Below are 19922 nucleotides of genomic sequence, written 5' to 3' on the forward strand. Positions count from 1 at the left end.
AACTCAGGTGGTGTTTACATTAGACCGTACCCGTATCGTTGTCGTTGCGGATGCACTGTCCGTGCACATTAAAACGCCGAGAAACAACTCCACAGGCGGAACAGTTTGAATCCGCCAGGGCCCACGTATTCAACCCAGTACGTATCTGATCCGGTGCTGTGTAAACATTGAGGAACGAGGATACGCTGTGCTGAGCTCTAGCTGACGTAGTCATTGGACAACGTCACTGTGACATCCACCTTCCTGATTCGCTGGCGTTGGTCATGCCACATTGGTCATGTGATGCGACTGCTGAAAAACCTTCTCCTCTTTAGTCCCAATGACACGGCGTCCCTGATTTCCATAAAGAACTTCAAATTTTGATTCTTATGCTCTCTTTCTCTCTCACACTCTCTCTCACTCAATCTCTCACACACTTTATGTGCTTGCAAGCGGTGAGTGACTTGCGCATGCCCGATATGCACTGGGATCATGTGATGTGCCGTCTAATTAGTCATGTGATTAGCGTATCCGTGTATTGGCGTTGCTGTGTGCACGGGGAATGGTTTTGTTGCGGGCACAGAAATTGTGTGTGTGTACGCGAATCGTTTTAAAAACGTTAATCTGATGATCCGCTGATTCGAAATAATGTAAACAGGGCCTTAATCTGCTCAAAGGAAGGTCAGTTTTATAGCTTCTCTAAAGAGCTCAACTGTTTTCAGCTGTGCTAACAGGATTGTACAAGGGTTTTCTAATCATCCATTAGCCTTCTGAGGCAATGAGCAAACACATTGTACCATTAGAACACTGGAGTGAGAGTTGCTGGAAATGGGCCTCTATACACCTATGGAGATATTGCACCAAAAACCACACATTTGCAGCTAGAATAATCATTTACCACATTAGCAATGTATAGAGTGCATTTCTGATTAGTTTAAAGTGATCTTCATTGAAAAGAACAGTGCTTTTCTTTCAAAAATAAGGACATTTCAAAGTGACCCCAAACTTTTGAATGGTAGTGTAACTGGATATTTTTAAAGGGGATATGGTAGGGTTTTTTTTGTTCTTTTGATTGGTGACAAGATATTTATGTAGTATTTTTGGAAGAAAGCATCAGTGTCAGCAATAAACCTGTTACTTTTAAATTTTCTGAGACAGTAAAGTCTTCAGGACAAAAGGTTTTGTACTTTCCGGGTTGAAAACTGCATTTGTCATCTTTCTAATTTCAAAGGGGGGGGGGGGGGGGATGTTCTGCAACATTAAATGTAACTATAAATGGATAAACTATGTCATTGGTTAACAAATTAATAATAACAACAAATAATTGCAATATAAGATGAATAAAACCTTGGAATGTCATGTTATCGGAAAATAATCAACCCCACACACCCGGGTGATTATTTCTACTTGAACAGCACTCCCCAAACTGCCACTTAGGTCAAAAATGAAAGACATCTTGGAGCATGAGGGGAATAATGCATCATAAAGTGATCCGACAGTCTAAAATAGCAACACAATTGCAAAAACCAGTTAAACACTGAGAACCAAAAAAGTCTGGGTGATGATCAACTCCACATCTAAATCCATAAAATTAGCAGTGATTGATATGGTGCTGACTTTAACTTAAATCCCATAATGTGTCGTTATTACATCTCCGTGTCAGCTCCTGGCTCAGAAAGCTTTTCAACACGGGTTGTCTTCACACTTATGAACAGCACACAATCTCAGCATAAACAAAGTGCTCGATTTAGTTGAACATGACCATAACAGGACTGAACGTTTCTGTGTAAACAAGGGTGATGTCTTCGAACACATCTGTATTACCAGTGAATGCAAGCAGCAGCAAATGCAGCCTACATCTTAACCACTTCTTGTACGTGCGTAAAGTCAGTCATCGCCTGAGGTGCTTTTAAAGGAAGATAATCCACTGCTTTTCTTTGATTGCTGGGTTTGCATTTTAAGTTAGGATCGGAGGTTAAAAACAAGTGTAACTGAAGCACGATTCCAGGAGAATCAGTGGTCTGAGGCAGCATCCTAATCACTGCAGAATACATGGAGCACACGAGGCAGATGTTTCAATCATTTCTAATAGAACACATTTCAATGCAGATTCATCACTGATGCATTGTTAAAAGACGAATACTAATAATGTTTATATGCTAAATGCCCAACAAGAACCTGTAAGGCCACTTCACATACTAATGCCAACAGGTAATCAGGATTCCTCCAACACGCGTTCAGCCACAAATCACCAAATATGAATTTCACAGAAGGACTGCTGCATTATGGTACAATGCCCCCTACTGACAAGTTCATTTATTTGACATTTTTCAGGGACACTGCATCTGAATGTTAAAAACAGGAAGCGATGCTTTAAATAACCAGTTTAACAAACTGAGTCATATTGTCTTTTCAATCTGTAATGGTGCAACAATGTTATTTACATTAAAAAACAAAACTGTTCCTTTAAAGCCAAATATTTAAGCCTTCTAGGCTCTCTGTAATGTGATTTTAAAAACATATTTACATCATGTTACAACATTAATATCTTATTCTCATCATATCCATGAACACATGTACCAAAAGACATGATTTTTCTGCAGTGATGTTTCTTCCAGGTCAGTTTGGTGTGCAATTTGGTAACATCCTGTGGTACCACAAAACAGCCGGCTCCTGGCACATGTTGTGAATGCTGTAGGATTGCCCTAGAGAAAAGACATAAGAAAAATAAAATATTAAATAATATCTCAACAAAAATGTACTGAAGTCAACTGAATTCATTATAATTTAGTTTCTTACCACAAGGTGTCATAAACGTATGCCCCGAGTCGTACACCTCCTTGACGCCGTCGATTTCCACCCGCACACAACTGGATGCTACATTAAATACCTTAATGAAAAAGAAAAAGCTATAGATATGTCTATATCCGATAGAAAGCATAATCACTTCTGATCACATACTCTTGGTGGACATTAGCGTTCATAATCATATACCCTGTCCACACTAGGGATGGCGAAAACTAAAAAAAAAATCTTGACCGACCACCGAGCCTCATTAGCCGGTTAAAGTCGGTTAACCTATGAGTTTAAAATTCTAGAATTGGAATTAACAGGGATGCAAACGGCGCGCCTTTTGGCGGATGCCGCCTTTTTCACGGCTGAATCACGCAGATCCGATTTTTTTTTAAGGGGGGCGTTGGAGTGTCTGATTATAATTTCATCAAAGTAGATTCTGTATATCAGCAAATGCCGTTACAGTCCATGAAACATAGGAAGTATGAGAAGAAAACAGTAAATCAGAAAGCTGCGCACGTTTGCGCTGAAGCTGCGCAGCTTTCTGATTTACTGATTGCGCAGCTTCCGGGCAAACGTGCGCAGCTTTCTGATTTACTGTTTTCTTCTCATACTTATACTTCCTATGTTTCATGGACTGGAACGGCATTTGCTTATACACAGAATTTACTTTGATGAAATTATAATCAGACACTCCAACGCCCCCCTTAAAAAAAAAAAAAAAAATCGGATCTGCGCGATTCAGCCGTGAAAAAGTCGGCATCTGCGCCTTTAGTTTGTGTGGAGAGATATGATCTGCAATAACATGCGTTGTTGGCTACAGACCGAAACATACTTTCAGAATGCACTGGCCAAGGCAGGACTAAACTCGATGTGCCTTCTAATAATAATAAAAAAACAAAACAGAATAGTAATTTGTAAGCTAAAAAGCCTGTGTCTACACTTTTCTTTCGCCGAGTGGCAGCTGGGGCGGGACATGACTGAATGGGTGTTTCTGATTTGTCAGCTGTCGTCCTTACACCACATGGCATGCCCCAAGCGTTTACAACACAGAATTCCTGGCTCTCCGCTCCAAAACGATTGATTTTTTTTTAACCGACAACCAAAAAAAAAAAAAAAAATTAACCGGTTGACGTTGATTCGGTCAACCATCAGTCAAACGGTCATCGGTTAACATCCCTAGTCCACACTAGGGATTTTGTACCGATACGAAACTACTTTCGTACCGCAACACCTGTCCACACTAGCAACTATACCGGTACTGTAGCGGTATAACTGTATCGGTACGAAACCCACAAATGCATGGGTTTCGTACCGGTACAGTATCGGTACTGTAGCGCTTCGCGTAGTGTGGACAGATGAAGCGGCTCTGTATCGATACAAATATAATGCGCATGCGCAAAGTCACACACCTCAATCGATGTCTTCGCTGAATAAAATAGTGAAGAACGGAGATTCGTTTTCTTTGTTTCTTTCTCAACTGCCTCGTGCGTTTTATACGATTCGACTGAATAAATGACCACCAGAAATACAGACTGTACATTGACAACAAAAAGCACACATACGTTGTTTCATCCGCCATATTCTCGGAAGGAAGTTACTCGGTAACCACAGAAACATTTCGCGCACGCACATTTCAACTACCGTGAAAGAAAACCGCAAACATTTCTCGCTAGTGTGGACAGATGCACTACTGTACCGGTATACTTTGTATCGATACAGTTATACCACTTTTGTACCGGTATATATGTGAACACAGCAATAGTGGTGTTATTCAGACAGTCCCAAAATTGGTCTCTCACTCACTCACACACACCACTTACAGTAACTGCATTAAGATCCATCTGTGCAGGTTTCTTCATGTATGAGCCCAATAAAATCTTGCCACTTGAGAATGTGTTGTTCTCAAGGTCGACCATATGACCCATGGCTCGTCCAGCATAACAGTGCCAGTGGAAGTCATCTGGGTTGATGCCTTTACCATCTAGTAGCAAAAAAAAAAAACTTGTGTTAACTTCATAACTGAAGTTCGTTAACATCTAACAATTCACTCATACTCAGTAACCTTCAATTGTTGTTCACACAATATTACATCTTGCATATCTATAGCTGAATAACAACACTGACAATTCACCTTTTGAAGTGGTTGGCCAGATATGACTGAACCAAACACACAGGTTATCCCAGTCTTCATTATCGAGAACAACAGGCTTTAGTGGAGGACCACACAGATCACAATTGGACAGAACACGGGGTGTGAACTGCGTTTGAGTAATTATCCTAGATGATGGCAAATCTGAAATTAGAGTTTAATTGATGCATTAAATTTCACACAGCCTAGATTAGGGCTGAACGATACATCATTATCGTATCTATATCTAGATATGAACATTCAAGATATTAATATCGAAAAAGCAACGATATAGATTTCCCCTCCCCGCGCTCGCCCTGCATGTACAGCTCTGGCAGTCACAACAAACATCATTTTTACAATTGCCCTTGAATGCACCACTAAGGCCAGCCAACCACAAACCTTATTTCATGCTTGCTGTGGATCGACAGCTGAAGCCAACCAATGACAAACATATGAGGGCGGGAGTGAGGGAGACGGAGACCGACGCGCATGCACACTACAGACACAGCGGGGAAATTAAAAAGAAAGAAAGAAAATGAGTGCGGAAGATAATGCGGCCGGTGGCGGCGCAGAATCTGACTTGGTGCCAAAACATAAATCATCCTCCGTTATTTGGAGGTATTTTGGATTCAAAAAGGACGATGCTAACCAGAGTGAGGTGTTGTGCAGGTCGTGCTTAGCAAAAATTGCGACGAAGCAAGGTAGCACAACAAACATGTTTCACCACCTGAAACAACACCGTCGCGTGCTGCACGAAGAGTGTATGACAATGAGAGAAACACCGGGGACTTCTCAGTCATCCCAAAATAAGCCAAAGCAAAGTTTGATTGCTGATGCATTCAGTAGCGTTACACAGTACGAGTCGACGTCCACCAGACATAAAGAAATTACAGACGCTATAACATACCACATTGCAAAAGACATGGTACCTGTGTACACAGTCTCGAAAGAGGGCTTTAAAAAAAATGGTTCGGACGCTGGACAAGCGTTATAAAATACCATCCCGAACACATTTTAATCAAGTGGCCATTCCGAAACTCATTATAGAGTGTAAAATGAATAATCGAGCTCCGTGAAATCGATCATTTCGCCACAACCACGGACCTGTGGTTGAGCCGGACAACCGAACCTTACATCAGTTTAACGGTCCATTTTATTACAACAAACTTCGAACTCAAGACCCGCTGTCTGCAGATGTCCTTCTTCCCCAGGGAGCATACAATAAATAACAAATACGGATGCATTTGTTATTTATTGTTAAAGCAGAGCTGCAGTAAAATGTTTGACTTGTAATTTATTTATTCATAATTTATGTTAATGTTGATGACTGGCAGTGAGTTCTGAAAAATAAAACTGCACTTTCCACATTTTTTTGTATTAATGATGTTTTTAGTTTTCTGAAAAATGCTTGGTTTTCACCAAACCCGTAGTCATATCGTATCGATATATCTGGCATGAGTATCGAGATATGAAATTGTCCATATCGTTCAGCCCTGGCCTAGATGAAACAAATATAGAGCACAAACATTCAAACTTTTCCACCCATAAAGCTAACTTCATAGCTTTTGGAGAGCATGCTCCATTTTTTAAAATATACAGTACCAGTCAAAAGTTTGGACGCACCCAACTCAATGGTTTTTTTCTTTTAATTAATTAAGACTCTTCATGTCTTAAAGTACCAATGGTGTCGTTTCTCTTTACTTAGTTGAGTGCTTGACATAATATGGATTACTATAGTTGTGATGTGAGATAGGGCTACTTACTGTATTATTCTTCACTGTTTGATCTCAAACGCGTTAAGAAGGGAAAAAAATTTCACAAATTAACTTTTGACAAGGCATACCTGTTAATTGAAAAGCATTCCAGATGACGACCTCATGAAGCTGATTAAGATAATGCCAATAGTGTGCAAAGTGTCAAGGTAAACAATGGCTACTTTGAAGAATTTAACACTTTTTTGTTTACCACACAATTCCAAATGTTATTTCATAGTTTTGATGTCTTCAGTATTGCAGAAAATAGTCAAAATACAGAAAAATCCATGACTGAGTGTATGTATGTATGGAATATATTAGGCCAAACAAAATAATGTGTGTTTCCTGGGTTTTCAAAATAGGGTAGGTAGGTAGGGGAAAAAAAAAAAAAAATTGTTTACCCCAAAAGTTTACGACAAATTTTCTAGGATAGGTAGGAAAAAAAAGTGAGAAGTTTCCTTTGAAAACTTTTTTTTGCAAAATACTCATTAAACGTTTGCAACTGATCCCAGAATGTCAGAACTGTGTGATTTGTTGTAGGAAACAATGTTGTAGTTACTCTATAGTTCTTCATTTGGAAATATTTTTAATTGTTGTGAATATCTTTTGCATTGCAGTCGGCTGATCTGACAAGCAAACATTTCTGTCCACTGTGTCGCTTTTTGTTCCGAGGCGAACCTCCATTTTATAGGCACCCGGAAGAATCGATGAAATATACTGCGCATGTGCAAGCAGTCATTTACATCCGACCCTTTGAGGCATGAACACAAGGGTGGCCAGTTTTTCTACTTAAAAACCTAAGATAATCATCATTATAACACTAGCAAGAATACGCAGCATTGTTCAGCTATGTATTCGATTGCATCTAACGGTGACCACTGTCTAGAAATGCCTACGAAATTTGGCTTTGCTGCGACCTTCGGTGTCCGAGTTATAAACGTTTAAAGGTGGGCTGGAGCCATGGATCAAATCAAAACTTAAGTCGCTGAGCAGCGCTTGCACGGTGGCGAATGACTGGCCGAGGCAGCGTCCTACCAGGCCATGCCCATGCTGGTTTGAAAGGGCTGGGGTAGAGGGAGGTGTGTGTTGGTTGTCAGTTTACTCCTGACGGGCCTCGTGTCTTTTGGCAAATACATGGATTAAAGCAAAAAAAAAAAAAAAATCATCTGACTGAAAAAAAAAGCTCCATGTCGTTGGCCCCTACCACATCAGCGATGCGTCAAATTTTAAACGCCGTGTTGTCCATTATCCCCTCGGCCCCTACTTATAGTACATTTACATAATTTTAACAATGACTAAAGCTAAGGCAAGACTTGACCATTGTCATTACTGGCTATAAATGATGAAACATCAAGTTTTCAGCACAAAGTGCAAATTTATTTCAACAATACTTTAGTAATGCACAACAGTGGTTAAGAGAAAAGTGCAAGTGCAGTCAAACTTGAACCATGCTTTCAAAAGAGTGGAACAGAAAGAAAAATAAGAAAATCTGTTGACATAAAACCAGGAAACAAGAAAAGTAAAGTGAAAGTTAACTTTTTCTACTTCTTCGCAGTGACGCCGAAGGCATCTAGTTTTTTGCCATTGCTTCCACAGACTTTTTTTTATGGCAAACTACACAAAAGCACACACCTGCCATTTTCATCTTTTTGCACCATGAACTAAATGGCTTGCCATTATCGCCCATTTCATTTCGCCAAGCCCATCTCCACTTATTCTTTACCGTTTTGTCGATGTCTGACACATCTGTGCCTTCATTTAAAAGAAGTGCGTCCATGCTGGCAAAACCGAAAGTAATTTGACGCGCTCTAGTGATGGAAATCGAAGGGCCTATGTCCGGTGGCCTTATACGCAGTACTCGAGTTGAGGGGGGATGTAGGGGGAGGCATCCCCCTTCTGAAATAAAAATCTCAAATCATTTCCCTTATAAAATGGCCATCCCCCCCATCACATCCCTTGTGCCATTTTACCGATTAATGTGGAAATTAGCCTACTATTATTTTAACAAATATTACTACCATTTCAACATAAGAGGCTTTGCGCAGTGATAGCCTACATGTAGCCGGATAAAAAAGACGCATATTTATTTATTCGGTTACACCGCTCATTCACACCTATACGGAGGTTTCAGTCACTGAAAACAGCTACTTTCGCAAACTCGGGGCAGAGTGGAGGTCCGTGTATCATCTGATCATTCAAGTATTCCATTCAATCTGGAAAACGAAAAAACAAACAAACAAAAAAAAAAACCCACTCAATATTTCGTTTTCCTGTTTTTCTGTATGACAAAAAAAATGAGGGATTGGTGTTTGTTTTCCTTTTTCCAACTCAAAACAGAACAAATAATAAACAGGGAAACCAAAACGAAATAACTCTAATTTACGATTATACGAGCAACTTAACTTTCATTTTAGATAAAACTAAATTCATTTGTATTCATGTCAGTCTCAAGAATTAGTTCTTATTCATGCATTATAATTTTTTGCGCTCATTCAGGCTCCTTTTACTGGAAGCAAAACTCTAGGAAGATCATGGCTGTTCCCGAGTCTGACTTTCAAGCTGTCCAGCAAAAGAAGCGGAGAATCTCGTAAGTTGGAGTGCCAGTGACTTGTTAAGGCCAATTTATGCTGACAACCCAGTCCTCGCAGATGGCGTCGCAGACAGTGTCTGCGTAGCCCCCCCCACCTTCGCAGATGCTCTGTGCGCGCCTCCCAAAAATTGTGACCACCGCAGAAGCCTCGCAGACAGCGTCGCAGACAAGAGGGCTCCGATTGGTCCACTCTACATCCGCTGTACACGCACTTCCGCTTCCCTACTTTCCCAGTTTGGTTTGTTTTCACGACCGGCATTTTTAAAAACACGAGCGAAGATGGAGCAGCACGAAGAGCGGTTGATTGAGGAAGTACGTACATCTATACGACTCCAGTTCTAGTCATTATAAGTAACCGGAGGATAAACACTCCACTAACCACACCCAGCGACTTCGCGCCCCCTTGCATTGTGCCAGTGAATAACATCGCACACGCCTATTACTCCCCGCTCAACGATAAATTACAACTGTCTGCGAAAAGCTATCTGCGAAAGCCTTGTCCCAAGAGCATGCAGAGGCCTTTACTCCTCCTCATATTTTCCTCCGGACATGAGTCATCGTAAAATGCTAAGCATGTCCTCTAATAAAAAGCAAAGTTGGTCTGACACAACATGTTGAAAGCGACAAAATGAATGCCATGTTATTGTTATCATTATTTATTATTACTATTATATTGAGATAATAATAAAGAGATCATCAGCTTAACATTAACAGCTTAATATATTAAATGAATAGGATGTATGAATAAATTACTTGATATATACATGCAGATGCAATTTTTCTGTTTCATAGACGCAGAGATGATGGACTGTCGCTGAGGATCATGGGAAGGCTAATGTAGCGTGGGGAATAGAGAAAATCAATAATCGTAAATTAGAGTTATTTCATTTTGGTTTCCCTGTTTATTATTTGTTCTGTTTTGAGTTGGAAAAAGGAAAAAACAAAACACCAATCCCTCATTTTTTTGTCATACAGAAAAACGAAATATTGAGTGTTTTTTTGTTTTGTTTTTTCGTTTTCCAGATTGAATGGAATACTTGAATGATTGGATGATACACAGACCAGTGGAGATTTCTGAAAACTCCATCTTCAGACACACATGTAAATCGGGAAAACGAAGCAACAGTGGGCGAGAGGGCGCGCGCGAATATAATGAGTCATAGGTGTGAATCTTTCACCGAATGCCAATTGTCCCGGTTCTTCATGAAATCGCACGCGCACGTACAAATTCATTAGGTTAACTTTCAAATAACTGTTCTTGTGCACTTGCGACACCGGAGCCACTTTCCTGAATTTTGAGCTTCGGAGTATTGGATTCTTTATCTATTTAATCAATGAATTTATTTGTCACATACATTAAATTACTAATGTAAAACATTCGTAGCATATTTAAGCAATAGCTGTTTTCTCCACTGTTTTCCGACCTTTTGTGCTTAGTGAATGAGACACTTCATTACACTCCACTGACCGACTTCCAATTACGGACTTGTTTGAAAATGTAAAATATAGGCTTACGAGATTTTTTTTGGGACTTAATTCGCGTTGCTCCTTCACTATTAATTTTTGAGACTGACGAGGCACTAAATACTGTGGAATTATTTTCTCCTTACTATGAAGTTTGGCATCTTAAACAAGTGTCGGGAAATCTTGCAGCCCGACTCTGCAGCCTCCAATGTTTAAGCGAACTGCTGAAACCATAATGTTTAAAGATTAAATCGTAGGCTAATCAAACCAAAGAAAAACACAGCCTTTCCAGGACGTTGTCTGCTGAAGCCTGTATAACCTACAAAACGCTTAATAGCAAAGGTGTTGCTGCGGCTTCAACTTTTCACCTGGTCACCTTTCAGTAGGCAAATATCATTATTACTACTACAAAAGGCCTAGTATTAGTAGTAGACAAGTAACCTAGTTGCCTAGTAGTCGGACAGCCAAATAGTTTCATCAGTGGCCTACGCCGAGCCTCCCCGGGACTAGACAGTAGCGGAGGCTGTATTTATTTATTTAGGCCTATCTAGCGCAACAACTTATTCCTTTACATATACTCAAACATAGCACAAGAAAGGGTTCAACAACAGACAATCACAGCAGCTTGGTGAAGTTCTAAATCACATCGGTGTCAGACCTATGGGCCTACCCCCCCCTTTCCCCTCGGATCTGCATCAATCTCATTATTGACCTTTAGCGCTCCCAGTTGACGGAAATCCGTCGTAGCGACGGAAAACTTTAAAAGGATAGTTCGGGATTTTTGACATGAATCTGTATGGCATCCCCATCAATAGTGTCGTGCAAACACACTGACTTACCCCTGACAGCATCCTGTGAGTCCAGTTCTTGTCCAGACGAAAGTAGTCCAGCAAGTTTGTTGGGGTCACGAAAGTAAAACATTTTTCGTCTCAAAACAGTATGTGTTCAAAAGAGTGATATATTTGCATCACAAAACCGTTGCCAAATAAAAAGTCAGACCTTGAAATCGCTTGACACTATTTTCTCTCCCTTCTTATCACTGCGCGCTGCCGCCAGGTGACAGCCATGGCTGTTTCATTCATTGTTTACTAGTGATGGGAATTTCGGCTCTTTTTCGGGAGCCGGCTCTTTTGGGTCTTCTTACTATAAGGAGCCGGCTCTTTCGGCTCCCAAGATTTTATTTTTCATTTAAAGGAATACGCCACCCCCAGATGAAATTGAGTCAGTCCCTGCAGTCCCTAGAGTTGGATGAGTGAGCCAAAGTGTTTTGTAGCCAACCCAGCCATTGTCCTGATCTATAAACGCCCAGGTTTGTTACGCTTAGCTTAGCTAAGCGTAGTCGCTGTAATTGTTATTGTTAGCTACGCTTAGCTTAGCGTAGTCGCTGTAATCCGGCGTGTCCAGCTAGCATTGTCGTTGCAAAAGTGAATTAAATAAGATTTTTTATAATTATTTCTCATGACTTGTACATTCACATCAAGTACACATATCAATGCAAATTAACACAAAGGGATTTACTAGACCAATTTATATCTGGAACTATTTTCAGCCACAGCACAGGCAAAGCACTGCTGCAGGCGCAAAGACACCGCGCAGCGCCTGAAAACGGGTGCGCAGCGCCTGAAAACCCGTTTTCAGGCGCTGCGCGGTGTCTTTGCGCCTTCCTTTTCCTACCTATTCCTTTAATTGCTGCAATTAACTAGTTAATTCTGATTCTATTTCTCCTCTCAGTTATAATCTGTCCTGCTTTTGAAAAGATCCTCTCTGGGGGGACAGATGCTGCCACTATACACATCCTCCGTGCCATCACGTGTGTAAGCCGTGGATAGAGTGCAGCCTTGGTCTCCCACCAGCTTAGTGGGTCTGCGTTTCACGGTCACCTGGCGGCAGCGCGCAGTGATGAGAAGGGAGAGAAAATAGCGCCAAGTGATTTCGAGGTCTGACTTTTTATTTGGCAACGGTTTTGTGATGCAAATATATCACTCTTTTGAACACGTACTGTTTTGAGACGAAAAACGTTTTACTTTCGTGACCCCAACAAACTTGCCGGACTACTTTCGTCTGGACCAAAACTGGACAAGAACTGGACTCACAGGATGCTGTCAGGGGTAAGTCAGTGTGTTTGCACGACACTATTGATGGGGATGCCATACAGATTCATGTCAAAAATCCCGAACTATCCCTTTAATCCATGCAAATACCGAGTGGTTTTATATGACATGCCCTAGCGGTTCTCGTTTGACTTGCCAGGTGGCTGCCAAGCAGGTAGGGTCGGGCGCGAGAAATAGTTTGTTTATCGTGGTCATAAACAGTTGAAGGGTCGCAGTGTTTTTACAGGGTCGGTCGGATAACAGGAAACACATGTATTATTTTGTTTGGCCTTACTAGTTTAAAGTGCATATCCTGACCACATTTTTTTTTTTTTTAAATATGAAAAAGTATGTCATTTTACACACTCATCCAGAAGGGTAATTTTGCACAAGGCCATCTGTCTTCAGCAGGAAAAAACAACAACAACAAAAGGCGTCTGGAAAAATCCCAAGGGAGTCTGGAGCCAGATTCGTGACGTCACCTGCAGAAGCGCCAGCAGGCTGCGAGAGCTTGTACGGTTTCAGTGCACAGCCTGTGTAGACCAAGTTTAGCAGCTAGCGATTTTGCATTGAAATATGGAATTGTCACCTGAGCACAATGTTACTTCACCTTTGGATGAAGAATGTAATGAGATGTCAGAGTTGGGGCTTCATCTGTTTGGATTTGATGATGATGATGATTCAAGTAGTGAAGACGATGGAGACAACACCGGGGATGTAAATAATACATGTAAAGTAAGTGTATTATCACCCAATGCTTTCGTGTTGTTTACTTGTGTGTGTGTCAATAAATAACATTATCCGTGTACCACACAAACACAGGAACACCTAATTTAGAGTATAGTCTCTCATTTCTTACCCTGGCAACAGTCAACTTGTGAATTGCCAATTTTCTTGGTCTTTTTCTCGGCTCTGCTTGGTCCTCGGCTTCGAGGGCCTCAGTGGATGCAGCACTTCGCCTTCTGTCAGGGGAGACGAACACGGCTGGCTCCTTTGGTGACGCTGACACAGATGGAGACGGTGTTGCTTTGGGCATTCTGACAGGTGGAACTGCGTCTTTTTTCAGATCAAGTTGCCTCGCGAAGCCCATTTCCCACTGCAAACAGTTCTCAAAGTCGTCGGGCCTTGTGAAGTGAGCACTGTATATGATGCTGTAGTCTGTTGCATGGAGCCAATTTTTCCGGGTGCCTCGTACGAAGCGCTCCCATTTCTCTCTCATTGTCCGATCTTTTGGGAAACGATGAGTACTAATCCCTGACGTAGGATTCAGAGGGAGGCGTCCCGCACGTGACGTCACGAAAATCAATGTTTGCCGGGAAATCCAAATGGCAAGTTTTTTCAGAGGCGGACCAATTCGCCTCAAATGGCTTGATTTCAACTGAATTTTTCTGGTATTGCGCAAGATAAAAAAATTGCACAAAAATGTAAAACGTGACAGATATTTGACCGAAGTTTAATATAAAATAGGAGAATTACATTGATCTTGCTCCTGAATTTACCCGTGACATGCACTTTAAGGTTAGAGGAATGGAACTGTTTTTCCAGAGAATGTTATTTAGCTGACTTGCCATTTTCTCTGTCTCTCCCCCCCCAAAAAAGAGCCATTTTGGCATAGATTGCAGCATGTTCTGATGTGAAAATGCGAAGCACATACACAATCTGTAAAAGGTTGGCAGATCTGACGCAACCTTTTCCAAAATTTTCCATCTCATCCCTCACCCTCTGTAATACTCCAGTTGGGCATGCTCCACAGTCTGAATACCTCTGATTAATGAACCATATATTCAGGATAATTATTTCCCACTTACCAGCATCCTCATGCTCTTCATATCGCTCCAGCTCGATTAGAGATGAAGGACCACTTTTGAAAGCAAGGTCACTAAATCAAAAAAAAAAAAAAAAAACACCACACATACACACACTTCAGAGGAGTTATTACAGGTTATTTATCACCACTGTGTGTGTTTGTTCTAAGGAGACTTACTAATCAGATGCTCTATTGGATCTCCTTGATGCTCGAAGATTAGATTTCCTCCAAGCAACACTGGACTCTGAGACACCACCACTCTCGCACACGTCAAACGTAGCATGGCCGCTAGCCTTCTGCTGATGGTCGCTATGGATGTTCTCACTGGAATGCTCCGACTGATCCTCCAGAGAGTGCAGCAAGTTTCTGCGGCCCTTTTGCCGCATTCTGTGACCTCTCTCTGTCGAGGGACCCAGTTTCCCAGAGTTATATATGGCATCAAATGTGGCCAACGATCTTTTAACTGACTTTGGAGTCTTAATCATGTCAATTTTCTTTTTTTTCTGGCTACGACCCACTGTCTCTTGTAAACTGGTCATTTTATGAAATGCACTCTGTGGAGGGCCCATCTGTGGTCTGGATGCTTGTGAGGAAGAATTTCGTGGAGACCGAGTGTTCTCAATAAACCCCTGAGACTGTGGAACCTCCCACCAGGTCTGGGGTGGTTTTCTCTGGCGTTTTACTGGAACGCTGTCTTGTGCATCAAGTAATGGTGGAGGACATTTCTGAGCAGATCCACGCTGACCTTTCTGTGTGTAGATGCGATCAAACACCCTTTTGTCTCCTGTGAGGAAAAGTTCAATACGTATTCATCGTTTGTTGCCAAAGTAGATAGTCAAAATTAGACACAAATCATGTTGCATGTGCATTCATCCAAGAGAGACACAAAATAAACAAATGCCTATTAAGAGACAAATCTTTCATTGCGTATATTTACCTGGAGTTACACACAGCTGTCTAGGAAGTTGACTACATGCCAGTGGACTGATCTGCCCTGAAGCCTCATTATTGTTCACCTCTTCTTCAACCATCAGAATTGGTGTCGTTTCACGCTGGGCTTGAGCTCCTGAATTGGGTTTCCGTCTGCCACCTGCCGATTTAGGATTTTTCTGGGAAGCAGCAGGTTCGGACTGACATTTATCAGCCTGTGACTTCTTCACCTTTGTGAACAGTTTTTGAACAGTAACAGGCTGGCTCTGGATTTCCTGACAAGTCATAGCGAACTCTTGCTCCGTCAACTCTGTTAATACTGGGGTTTTCCTATTGGATTTGAGCTCCTGTGATGGCTGAACTACCTCCTGTTGTTCCTGCATGTTTTCTTCATTGTGCTGTGTAAGCCACCATTCCCCGGGTGGTTTTCTCTTCCTCTTGCTGGTTGCAGAAGCCTCTGGATAAACCTCTGCAGGCTCAAGCACAGGGACCTGCTTCTTTAAGATTTCTTGCATTTTCTCTGTCTTCTTTATCCTTCCTGGCTTCTTTGGAGCACACTGCTTAGATGCAGGCTCTTCATTTGCTTTATTAACTGATACATCTTTAAAAAATAAATAAATAAATAAATAAATAAAAAACTATTTAAGAAATGTTAACATCTGTCATTTAACCAACAATGAAAAATCTTTCCATTACATGCAAACAAATCAAATTTATTAAAATTTTGGGTGCATTTTCTACAGTACAGGTAGTCGTCGACTTACGACCTATGCAACTTACGACCGATCGACTTTACGACTGTCTGGTTATGACTGGCAAGTGTTTCCCAGCTGAGCGTACGACAGTTTCCGCCCCAGCTCCCGGCAGACGTGCAGTCTCTCTCACGCTCCGTCATACAGTTTCCGCCCCAGCTCCTGGTTTATGAAACGAGCAAATGCTCCCGCCAGCCTGAGCGCTGCAACAGCTGACGATGACGTAGACGACCCACAGCCAAGCACCAGTGATGCCAGCGGTCACTAAGTTTTGTATTTTGCTGTTTTACATTTGTATTTTGGTATGTTATAAACTAAAATGCTATCTATTTTTCACACCTGTATTTCGTATTTTTTGTTTCATGTATTAAACGACTTGTACTGTATGCAGTGTAGTATGCAGTGTTTGACTTAAACCAAATAATGAGCCAAGGTAATGAAATAAGATGACGATTACAATATCATTACACATCACAATATACTTGCGTTCACTTAACATAGGCCGACTTACAGAGATGCCAACCTTTTGTGAAATCAATGTGTAGTGACACATGCATACAAGCGGAGCGCCAAATTTTGGAAATTGGTGCTTTTTTTTAGGGCCATTCTGAGTGAATACAGGTGACTAAAATGAACTGGACATGTTGGTTTTGGGGGGAGAAAACTGTTTTTATTTTTTTTCAATTATCTGAAAAATAAAACCAAACCACAATCACTCATGATTTTCTCACAAGTGATACTCATAACTCACCACATTCACACAAAGTAAAGACTTCTCTGGTAATTTGTATACAATCAACTTTCAAACAGTGAATATTATTTTCTTAACTTTACTACACAAATGCAGATTATATACCATCAATATTTATAGATAACATACTGGAACACTCAATTATACTCAATAAGTCATATTTTGTGCTTCATGACTCCGGTTTTGAGTGAACGCTGGCGCATTTGGCTGCCGCTACTCTTCGGTCCCGTATTTGTTTGATTATTATTTTTAGCATTTTACTTTCACGCTATCTGTGTGTTTTTATTTTTCCCTAATCTTCTTTGGAGATGGGTTTCTTATCTCGCGCTTCCTTGAATGTCATCTGCAAATACTTGCCTAAAGAGTAACGTTACCTGTTGAGCGGATTCCAGGACTACCTGTGTCAGATTTCCAACGCCCTCGGAAACCTGTTTGCTCTTGACATCCTAAGATAAGCCATCTGCTACTGCTGAAATCAGGATATAGACTGTGTATTGACTGGGGATTCATCTTATCTACCTGTCCGGACTTTAAGCAGGAGTTTACTGAACTGTTGGCCAAACTGATGGACTAGGCTACTACTAACGCTGACTACCCTGTATTACCTTGCGTGAGCCCTCTTAGGTGTGTCCGCCTTACCTGTTCTTTTGGGTAAGTCTCTTACTTGCTATGAGGGTAAGTTTTTCAGACCTGTTTACCCCAAATTTGCCCTGTCAGTAGTCTTGCAGTATCTTGTCAGTAGTTTTGGTAAGCTGTCAGTAGGAATTTTACTGGGGTCCAATCTATGTATTGTATCGAAGACAAAAAGTAGAAAGCAGCCTATTAGATGATAGTACTCATTCAAGTTGAAAGTGATAGATTACATGAACAAAATTTTAAAAATTAAAATCTAGCACTGGTCTTATTTTTTTCTGTCAAGTTAAGCACCTGTGAGAACCAAAAAGCAAACCCATGTAAGAGTCTAGATCTGCTCCATAATCCTCATATTACCAAGCCTAGACTCTAAGGTCTACTTGTTGACTCCTCATACAGTACATTTCATTATTTCAGTATCTCTGAAATAACCAGAAGACTAGCAGTAATACTTATTTAGGATGCTACAATAAGAAAAAATATTTCAGAGACCATAAGGCATGGCCACAGATCGTGATAGGAGTCTTTATATTTTTGCGATGACTTCTGGTATTTCTTTGCAGGACTATCAATAATGCCATCAGCCTTTCGCTTCGCGGCCGCCATGATTGTGTGCTCAGAAACCAAAGTTGAAACAATGGAACCTTCCCACAATGCAACGTATGGTAAACGTGGCTTAAACGTGATTAAACATGGCCGCGCCCATGACTATACGATCGATGTTCGATTCCCACAATAAATATGATTATAAAGTAAGTCATGAACAGGGTTTTTTCTAGAAAAATTTAGTATGAGGGCGCTCACCATGGCCGGGGGGGGGGGGGGGGGGGGGGGGGGGGGGGGGTGTGTGCCGGTTGTCCCCCCCCCCCGCCGTGCAAAGCCTTTGAAAAATGCTCCAATGGGACATTCTGAGGCTATCTGAGAGGGAAATTGTAACAAATTGTCTGTCAACATTGAAAAAGAAAGAAGTAATCATCTTCTGCCCCGGACAGTCTTTGGCTTTCTTCCGCTTCGTGCCGCGGGATGACATCTTTAAATGCCCAAGTGTCAACAAAAACAACTCGCGAACTACTTCTGTCAAAAGCTCCCGCGCCGGTGGGTGAAAGGTCATTCAGTCTCGAGAAATCTTGCTCTACAAGTCAGCTGACCTTGTATGTAACCCATGTCAAATCTCGCGAGAGCAGCCGCAACAAGTAAACAACATGGCGCCTCAGTCTGGAAAACGCCAATTCGGATTGTTTTTGCACCGTCTGGCGGTGTATCTACTATGATTGGAATATTTTTGGAGTAATTATAACGTATTTGATGATCAGACACATTGTCACGTAGTGTTGCTGGGATGTTTTCACGGAGTCGGTAAGGGGGCGCACGCCGAGAGTAAGAGGGCGCAGTGCCCCTGTTCCCCCGTTTAGACGAAAGCCTGATGAAACATTTGGCAACATTTCGGCCATAAATCGTAGTTTTTGGACAATAATTCGTAGTCCGTATTTTGTTTTGAAAAATCGTAGGAACTACGGACAAATCGTAGGAGTAAACAGGTCTGTTTTTTTGTTAGAATGAACTACTGCTCTCCCTAGAGCTGGCTATTTCTGTTGCCTGCCCTCTGGAGTGTTAAGTGGAGTATCCTGTTGGCTAACATGTTAAGGGCACAGGTGTCTGGCTAGCTGCTCTGTGTGTAGCCTACGCTTGCTTGCTTGGATGGTGCGTGCAACAGTGATTCTACTCTGGCTCCTTGTTTTTGATCTAAGCCACCTACACTGGCTTTACAGTGAGCCAAAACTTTCGTATCGGCTCTCCTGGGACTTCTCCATGGTGCTTAAATATTCGTCTGCCTATCTCCACTATTTGGGGAATAAAACATATAAATTCCCTGACACCCTGCCTGCGCACAAACATCTTGGGTTCCTGCGTCGGCCTAAATATATACATAGGGGGGCTCTGGACGGATGTTTGCTCGCCATCAACATCCAAACAACGTTGATTCGTTTTGGAGCTGGAATCGTAACACCAAGCGGACTGTCGTTGAGAGGCGCTCTTGACTTTACGAACTTGTGTCCCATAAATTTCGTTAAAACTTTGCAGAACTGCCCTTCCTCAAGAAATGCGCAGTTTGCTTTATTAAATGTGCGATCTCTTAATAAAAAAGCACCCTACATTAATGACTTGATCACTGATGTTGGCATAGATGTATTTTGTTTAACTGAAACTTGGCAAATACCAAATGATTTTCTGGCTTTAAATGAAG

At 41.5% G+C, this 19922-nt stretch overlaps 1 protein-coding gene across 1 annotated transcript in view; it reads right to left on the bottom strand.

Annotated features, from left to right (window-relative positions):
* Positions 1-2050: 2050 nt before the first annotated feature.
* Positions 2051-19922, bottom strand: part of si:ch211-161h7.4 (uncharacterized) — a 59504-nt gene continuing 41632 nt past the window's right edge. Inside the window, exons 12-18 of the mRNA XM_060899910.1 lie at positions 15549-16142; positions 14789-15395; positions 14613-14683; positions 4907-5068; positions 4596-4756; positions 2779-2869; positions 2051-2684 (exon numbers count right to left, since the gene is read on the bottom strand). Coding sequence (XP_060755893.1) covers positions 2599-2684; positions 2779-2869; positions 4596-4756; positions 4907-5068; positions 14613-14683; positions 14789-15395; positions 15549-16142 — 1772 coding nt within the window. The 3' untranslated portion in view covers positions 2051-2598. The remainder of the gene's footprint in view (positions 2685-2778; positions 2870-4595; positions 4757-4906; positions 5069-14612; positions 14684-14788; positions 15396-15548; positions 16143-19922) is intronic.

Source organism: Neoarius graeffei, chromosome 19 (genome assembly GCF_027579695.1).
Source record: "Neoarius graeffei isolate fNeoGra1 chromosome 19, fNeoGra1.pri, whole genome shotgun sequence".
In the NCBI taxonomy this organism is placed as follows: Eukaryota; Metazoa; Chordata; class Actinopteri; order Siluriformes; family Ariidae; genus Neoarius; species Neoarius graeffei.